The sequence below is a fragment of the Toxotes jaculatrix genome, chromosome 11, assembly GCF_017976425.1.
Source record: "Toxotes jaculatrix isolate fToxJac2 chromosome 11, fToxJac2.pri, whole genome shotgun sequence".
NCBI classification, from domain to species: Eukaryota; Metazoa; Chordata; class Actinopteri; family Toxotidae; genus Toxotes; species Toxotes jaculatrix.
In genome coordinates, this window is record NC_054404.1 from 17,635,192 (window position 1) to 17,644,362 (window position 9,171).

General features: G+C 39.6%; 1 protein-coding gene across 1 annotated transcript; it reads left to right on the forward strand.

The window, feature by feature from the left end:
• Window positions 1-1,276: 1,276 nt before the first annotated feature.
• tsnax (translin-associated factor X) lies at window positions 1,277-8,455 on the forward strand. The gene is made up of 6 exons (XM_041049485.1): window positions 1,277-1,591; window positions 2,522-2,611; window positions 2,723-2,837; window positions 3,128-3,258; window positions 6,973-7,082; window positions 7,822-8,455. Exons 1-6 carry the CDS (start codon window positions 1,576-1,578, stop codon window positions 8,197-8,199), a joined length of 840 nt encoding a protein of 279 aa, XP_040905419.1. The 5' UTR covers window positions 1,277-1,575; the 3' UTR covers window positions 8,200-8,455.
• The last annotated feature ends 716 nt before the right edge of the window (window positions 8,456-9,171 follow it).

Genomic DNA, 9,171 nt, shown 5'->3' on the forward strand with positions numbered 1-9,171 from the left:
AAAGATGGCTTTGCAAAAAAAGGTCGCAGTCTTATTTACATGTGATCCAGACTGTAGGATATGTAAATTGTGCCAGCTGCTCAAAGACAAATGATGGAGCCTACAGTTTTGGCTCAGAGCATCTCTGCAAGGTCTGGTTAGCATTTTCCTCTTACAGTAGCACAAACTAGCCGTATGTATTATTATTTATAAAACAATACAAATGTGGAAAGCATGACAAGAACAGCTGCGTTGTGTCGTTTTCATTGTGGTTCTAAACCAGAGGAATTGAAAACCCAGAGCGTAAAACACTAGAATGTGGGAGCTTGAAGGGAGCACGTGAAGGCCTCATCGGTCAACGTCAACATCAGAGTGTTTTGCCCCCATTCCTGGCTCGCATATGTGAAATTCCTTTCACACAACAAAAGAATATTTTTAATATTTTTTTTTTGGTACAGGTAAAATAGACCAATTTATTTGTTAGTGATCGATTTATGAAGCTCGTGACTGAGGTTGAGAGTGACTGAGATCGACTATCGGAATGCATGTTTTAACACATTTTGGTTGTTTTTTGTTTGTTTTTATGAATCATAAACTTATGCACACATGAATATATTTGTATACATTGATGGGTCCTATCACTCATGACACCAGTAAGTGAAACGGCATTGTGAATGTCAGGGAGTGTACTGTGCAGAGGCAAGGCGCAAGCTCAAGTTGGCACCAGTCGTGTGGCACGTACACAGTCTGCAGGAGTCCCTGGAGGAGGGGTTACTGGAGAGAAGCGAGTAATCAGATCAAGAAACGTTGGATGAAACATACTTTAATAGCAACAAATGACAGAGGCCAATCTATGGCAGTCTGGAGATGACTGGTTGCTAAGTCTGGGTTTTAAATGGAAACAGAAAGTATTTTGGCTGCACGGGCGTGCCTGTGTCACTCCCTACAGAATAAGTTAAACTCAGCAATGATTTATAATTACCAGATACAGCATCTGCAGCAATCAACCATGCATGACACCGAATGCCTCATGAAAAAAAAATTAACCACAAGCTCAAAAGCATAAATGGTTATATTTCAAGACAAGTTCTGCATCTTAAAGTATAAAATAAAGAGGGGTTTGCCCATAGTTTAAACGGTTTGTATCTGTTTTTGTTTGAATCATCTCAAAAATAAAAATTAGCACATATATGACTTTAGCACCTTTGGGGAAATAGTGTAATAGAAACAAATGCCACATTTCGGTGTGTTACTACATCTCCCAACATGCACGGCGCTTCATTTTCTGCTACGCGTGTAAACAGCGTTTAAGCCCAGCGATGAATGAGGTCCACATGAATGCCTGTTATTAAAAAAAAGCAGGTTTGGTATTAGACTTTAGTCAGTCTGTTTATTAATGCCCAGAGATGGTTACTTTTCTGAGAAAGCGGAGCCGTTTCGTTTTATGACCTAGATAATCCCTGACAGATGTGGAGTTCTCTGCCGTGTTACATATCGGGTTGGCAGCACGGACGTTAGTGGCTAAAACAGTTGAAATATAACTCTGACAGAGCTTAAACAGGTTTATAAAATAGGATAAATTGCAACACTGACGGCATGAATAAGCGAGAAGGTAAGTCCAACTTCTTACTTACCTCCGGCTGAGCTATACATTTGTCATACACGGTGTATTGCTGGTTGCTGTCATCAGCATGGGATAACTCACTAGCTTAGCAACTGACTGGTTAGCTAACAATAAAGATGTTAAAACAATCTGGCTGTTGTGGTTGAACTATAGTGAGAGATGATCGGTATACTGATGTTTAAAGTACCAGTACCACCTGTTTATTACAGCAGTGTTTGCCTTGATCATACTGTAAGGCAAGTTTCATTAATTTGGCAGTAGTACGAGTGGTGGTCCTTTGCCCTGAAACTTTTCCCAGATCCCAAATCTATGTTTTCATGTGGCTTGATTTGTCTGACCAGCAGTCTACGACCCAAATGTGGTCAGTTAGCTATCAGGAAAAAAATAAAACTAAGAAAGCCAGGAGATGTAGTCATTTGAGAACCTGTAACCAGTGAATTTGTTGCATTTTCTTGATTTATAACGGACTAAAACTATCATTAATTTATCTAAATTGTTGCAGTTCAGTTTTTAGTTGATTGAATCATTATTTCAGCTTTAATTCATATCCTGAAAAGGTTTTCCTGTGGTTTAGTATTGTTCTTCCATTAAATGAATGGACTTGCCAGAGACATATTTAAAAAAAAAAAAAAAGAATTACTAAAACAGTCCAACAGAGGCTGAGGTGTCCCATGTTTTAGTCCCTAAAACGAGTTTGGCCCCTCAAATCATACCCCTTTAAATAATATAAACCAGAAGTCCCAATCAAAATAACCCTGACAGCATCATGGTAAACAGGTAAACTGTTCGTCATGTGCAAAATTGGTGGTGTGGCCCTTGACTTTGACAAGGTCAATTTAGAAAAAACGGCAGCAACCGGAGGCATTTATTATTAAATGTAAACTGGAACGTCGTCTGACTTTTTCTGCCTCGTGTCAGGTGAAGGATGTCCGCGGAGAAATGCTGATGCAGTGCAGGACCGTGAAATGAGTGCCAACCCATCCTCACCTGTCATTGCTGCTTTCAAAGGTGACTGCATCCTCAGTGTTTTGATTACATTTTTCACCCACATGGCTGCGGTATTTCAGCAGCGTTTTGATGATATCTGTGTTCAAACTAAATTTTCATTCTGTCTTTAAGTTTTCCAGCAGGAGCTTGACACCAAACACGACAAATATGAGCGTCTTGTTAAGATGTCTCGAGACATTACCATTGAAAGCAAGAGGACCATTTTTCTTCTGCATAGAGTGACCAGGTATGTACTATTGTAGAAAGACATGTTAATCTATGCAGTTTAGTTTGGAGAGGGTAATAGATTTCTTCACTTCATTCAGATTCAGTGAGAGAATGCTGCGCAATTAGATGATTTCCATGTTTGTACAATAGATTTTCTGGAGACAGTTGTTTGTGCTACTGTGAACTGACTGTCTGAAAGCATTGGAATAACACAACATAACGTGTTTTCGAGGTCATTTCTAAGTGGTGTATAACTGGTAGACCTTGCAAATCTAACTTTTGTCCTGTGGGTTTTCTCTGGATTGGAAGCGTACCAGAGGCAGAGGATGTTCTGAGTGAAGCAGATGTAAAACTGGATGGAGTCAGGCAGAAAATTGGTCAGATTGCTGAAGAACTCAGGGGAGAGGACATCCATCAGTTTCACAGAGCCTTCACTCCAGGTGAGTTTTCATACAACTGTTATATTGTTTAGAAAAAAGCAAACAACCCCTAAATAAACTTATGTGGTTGGTACATTGCCTAGTAATATGGCATTATATTGGGGTCTTGCATAGGAGCAAAATTGTTCAAGGCTAGGTTGTAAGAAAAATCATTGTACAAAGATACAGGGCAAACAAAGGGTATCAGCTTGAAATTAGACTGACATTTGAAATCCCTTGTTCATTTTTGGCTCATGAAAAGAGGAATTCAAAGATGTATATTAAAAATTATAGTTGAAATATCAAGTGAAAAGCAGGGAAAATGCAAATACAAACACAGCATTACAAAGTGATGGGATGTTATTATCAGGCTGTTTCCACTGATATGTAAAACAAATATTCATTCTAAAAGATTTTGGTGTAAGTAAAGTTTTTTTTTCCACTGCCTTAAGGTTGAAGTCTCGGTCCTTTATAAACTTGTCAAATTGTAAAAGCTTAATTAGTGTGCGACCTAATTAAGTGCAAACATTCAAATGAATCCTTTGTTATTCTATGTTGAATATCCCACTGAAAATATTCGCATTTAACTTAACATTTAACTTTCTAATATTTAATTGAAACACATGGCAAAGTTCAAGTGCAAAATCCTGTCCTTCAGTTCCCAACAGAGCTCCGGTGGAGGGATAATAGCACAAAGAGGGAATATTGTACTAAACATAAATTAACTCAGGAATATACCCACTTGGTTTGACTACTACTATTCATATTAGCTTTGGTTGAACTTTGAATTGTGTTTTTTGTTTAAAATCAATAATAAATAAATAAATACTGCATTTTGGAGATGCACAATGAGCAAACTGGATTTATTTGTGCATTTGATTTAGTACTGTAGAATAAATATTTAATTAAATGCATTACTATAGCTTTTAAATAGTTAGAATGAACTCTTTAAAACTACCCTTCAGCTAATACCAATGCAGTATGTTTTTACAAACCTGTGACAGATGTATAAGGGTTCTTATTTCTTTAAATATAAAAAAAATCTCTAAATTAAATAAGCTACAGCAAAGGACACAATTTAAAATGTTAATTACACAGGAGCTTTCAGGAGGAGTTCTCTTTGCTGCTATCACCTCAATCTCCATTTTTGTGCTGTGGATTCATTGTAAAGTCACTGATAGTGTGAGAGCATGACCTTGATTCAGGCATGGATATGATAGACACACCCTCTGATAAAGTTGTTTTCCCACTAGCATCAATATCAGTTTTTGTTAGCGTAGCCAAAATGTCTGCAGAGTTTGGAGAAAAACATCACCGGGAGCGAGGGTTAGCTGTTATCTAGCAGCTGGGGAAGTCATTTTTAGATTGTGGTCACTCAGGAATCACTGCTGCATCCTCCGCGACGTGACCAGTGGCAGTTCCCACCAATTACAGCTTTCATTTTTTTTCCATTTTTATCGTCTTTATTAGATTGAGACTGGGCTCACTGCACGGGCTCTCCAGATAATCTTGGATGGACGAGAAGTCTCCAGGCATGTGTAATGGGTCTGCTTTTTTATATAAGGACCATTAAAGATATTGTGGGCCAAATCAGAACGTAATTGCCACTGATAACAGGGCAGTGCGGCGCTTTGATAAGCACTTCAGCTTGACCCAGCTCGCAGCTATGAGACAGTGCAAACACAAGAGTAGCGGTGGGGCTTTTCATAGGGTTCACCTGCAACTCAATGAACCACTCTGTGGTCAAACATTAAACTTAGTTAATCTTTAAATCATCTGGGGACATCCATGTGTCTGACTGAGACACAACATTCAGCTTTTTCAATAAATGAAAATGTGCCGTGTCATTTTGCAAACCTCTAACAATGAGTATTTAAGCAGTATTGAAACTTAGGCCTCAACTTTTCCAACTGCTGTGCCAGTAGAACCTTTGTCTGGTTTTCCCTGACTCATTGTTTAGACATCATTTACAGTAACTTTTTTTTTTTTTTTCTGGGTCTCAGTGACCAAAGGTAACGGTTGCTTCAGAGTAAATAACACGAACAGCTCTTGGCAGAAAACTCAGGAACCGAACTCCTCCGCCTGCTTGCCTCAAAGCTTGTGTAACCTTTTCATGTCATATCCTGTCCGCCTCAGATCGTGTTGTATTCTCTCTAAGGCACTGTCACAGCTGTGGAGCCACTGGAAATGTTAAGATGTTTGTGGCATTTTTTTTGTTGTTGTTGTTGTTGATAAAAGAAACATCTTCAAATAAAAGCTGGGGGCTGGGCACCAAATACATAACTTATACTATATATTACATAACAATAAGATATGGTCCTTCAAATTATCACTGAAATTATTATTTGCAGAAATTATTAGTGAAAGTTTTGAACAAATGTGCTTAGGTGTTATTTAGGTGAGTTTAAACAGTCAAAAACTGAACTCATGTTGCCAGTGGCCTGACAACACTGTCATCAGATGTTCTATTGAGATATTCTAATTGGTGGATGAAGTCTCTAATGGGCGCAATCATCTTATTCCTCTGGCATCATGTTGACTAGCATCGCATGAAGCACTGGGAAAACTCAAAATAAACACAAAAAGTATGCTTATTAGGCCGTTCATTTAACGCAAACACAGTGAGTTATAGGCAGATCATCCAATTTATTTAACTGTTTAAGAGCATTTACACATATTTGTACATTGTTCCTTCAAGTATGTAAATGACCCGTGAATAATTTAGAGGATGTACTAGTGTGGCCAAGTAAACCATTTTCCAACTTTGAATTTCTTGATTGTTTGTACACAAAACCAAATATTACACACACAGATATTACCGCGCTCTGCTTAGCAACGGTAACAAAACTTGGGAAAACTATCCCGACTTCCAGGTGCGCTTCTGGTGGCTTGATAAACAAGTTTCTTTCTCTGAGCTAAAAATAGCACTGGGATGGGATGCTACGAACGTAAAACACAGGGTCAGCTCACAAACAGTTGGTAAGAATGTAAACACATATCTAGGCAGTGTTGAATTGCTGTTATGGAAATCTTTCAGGTGAAATAACTGAAACTGAATGAGAAAATAGATTTTCAAGACCTTTAATAATTCACGAGGAGGGCATACGGTGAAGGCTAAAGGGTTAAAGGTTAAATAAGTAATATTGGGGGGATAGGAGATCGGAGGGTTGGTACACAAGAGAGGTTTGTTGTTAATGGTCAATAAGGAATCGGTGGCTTTGGGCCACTTAAAAATGTGGTTAGACCAAAAACCTAATAAGAGCAGTGAAAGTTATTCCAAGTGAAGTAGAGACGAAACAGATCCTCCTCCCGGCTCTTGTGTAGCACTCTGTGGTTAGCCTCAGGGAGATAGGAGTCCCTTTGAAGTTCAATTGCCGCTCTAAAAGTAAACTTCAGACACAAAGTCTTCCGTCCTGTGATTATTTGATTGTTGTTGACAGAGGGCCAGAAAACAAATGAAGGGTCATCTCAGCCCACCACAGAAAATGGCCACTGACTCAATCAAAAGACTGCGACAGGAAACAGGTTTTATTTGAATCATTATCTGCATCTGTGATCTATACCGTGCAGATACCACGCCGTGTTTATACACACTCTACGTGCTGTGCTCATTTGATACACAGTTGACCTTCTTTTTAGTCATTTTTAGTAAATCACACGTGCAAATAAATGCAGAAAATAAGAGCAACCACAATCCCTTGCAGTGATCCATTTTCATGTAATTTCATGCTTTAGGGATCCAGGAGTATGTGGAGGCCGTCTCTTTCCTGCACTATATCCGTCATCGCAGCCTCATCAGCCTGGAGGAGATCAACGCCAGACTGGTGTTCATGAGAGCGGAAAAGGTAGATCTTTAAAGAAAACTAATATTTAGATGTTTTTTTTGTGTGTTGTTGCTATTTTTCATTCCTTAAAAAGACAAATTTGTCAAGATTTAGCCTTTTTTCCCTGAGTTTGATGGCTACCATTCTCATGTCTGTACACTAAAATATGAAGCTATAGCCAGGAGGCGCTCATCTTAGCTTAGCATAAAGCCTGGCTTTGTCCAAAGATAACATCTGTAGCTTCATATCCAGACTACAGACATGAGTGTGAATCTTTTCATCTAACTTTCAGCAAGAAAGCAGTTGAGCATATTCCTTCTCAAACAACTTCTTTAGGAATAACAGAGTATTGTTTGTGCACTTTACATTATTTTACATTTACTTTCAAAGCAGTGGGTTATGGCACAAAAAGACAACACTGGGTGGTGCTATGTACGCTGTTTATAAGCATTATGTGTCATTATGTCATTTTATCCACCCTGCCTGTTATATTCAAAGATAATGCCACTGTCACTTGATGCAGACAAAATTGCGAGAACGTCAGTGTTTTTGTAGTGAAAGCACCTCACACTTCACTGATTCGTGGCTCAGGGTTTTTTTTTCTAGAAGCACAGCTGCACAATGTAACAATCACCTCTTGTAAATATTGTTGTCACCATCTGTGTTGTGTGTAAAACCTGCTGGTATAACAGTGTCTGTGGACAGTCAGTCCATTTATCTGTTTTCTTTAATATTCTTTCTCGTCCTGTTTTCATATCAGGGTGCGGCTGAAACCATGCCGCTGGGATCTCAGGTCCTGACCTTCCAGGTGACGCCCTCAGACTACCTGCTGGGTGTCGCCGACCTGACTGGAGAGCTGATGCGGATGTGCATCAGCAGCGTGGGCAATGGCGACATTGACACGCCCTTCCAGCTGAGCCAGTTCCTGCGGCAGATCCACGACGGTTTCTCCTACATCGGCAACACTGGCCCGTACGAGGTGTCCAAGAAGCTGCACACACTGCGGCAGAGCCTGGGCAAAGTGGAGGACGCTTGCTACACCCTTCGTGTCCGCGGCTCAGAGATTCCAAAACACATGTTGGCCGACGTGTTCTCCAGTAGGACCACACTCATCGACCCTGAGGAAGGAGTGGTTTAATCAACCATAGCTTTCAACAACACTGTTTATGTTCTCTGTGGTGTCATTGTCTCCATTAGTTTTGCTCCAGTTTTATTGTTTGTATGTATTTTTAATGGGATTTGACAGATGTTTGAAATGTTCCGTGACATGCCTGTTAATTTTGACTTTATTACAAGAAAAACATTGTTACAATAGACAATGGATTTTTTTTTCTTTGATAAAGATCTGATGACTTCAGTTGTTTTGCATGAATAAAAGTCCTGTGCCAAATATGCCATGATCTCTCAGTCTTTGAGCTGCTTTGATAATGCGTGTTTATTTTTATTTTTCTCCCTCTCTCTGCCCTCCTCTCTCCAGTGCACAGATAATCTAAGGTGGAACCATTGGCTGCTTGCACTCACTGCATACTGTGTGGAGGAGGAACATGTGACCTTTGTACATTGTACGTGCCTATTCTCTGGCAGGCCCACTGGCACACACACCACCAACCTCCTACCTCCTTAATTCTGCCCTCCTTAAACAGTCCTCACCACACTGCAATGGTGTAAATTCAAAATAAGGTTTGGAGCGTGCTGAGGAATATTCCTGGCAGAGAGCTGATATCCTCCTCACCTGATGGTGTCAGTTATTACCATCCAGATGGATGTTTAAGGCAGTGAGAAACAGTCCTCCTGTGCTCATGGATAGCCAAAATCTAATTTCGGTGGAATCTATAATCAGTAACAGCAGCTCTTATTCACATTCGGGGAAACAAGATTTATTCATTTTTAAAAATTTTTTTTGTCTGATTAAACCTCAGACAAAGCGTTACTTTATGAGCCTGATTATTCAAACCACAACAGAACCGCCTCTGTAGGTTTTCCAGTTACTATCCTGGACAGCAGCTGCGGTGGTTTCTGAGCCGCAGGTGCTCATCTGTGAGAATGTCAAAGTGATCTTCATGATGAAATTAATCTGTCTGTGACTAATCCTGCTCTGTGTATAAATGTA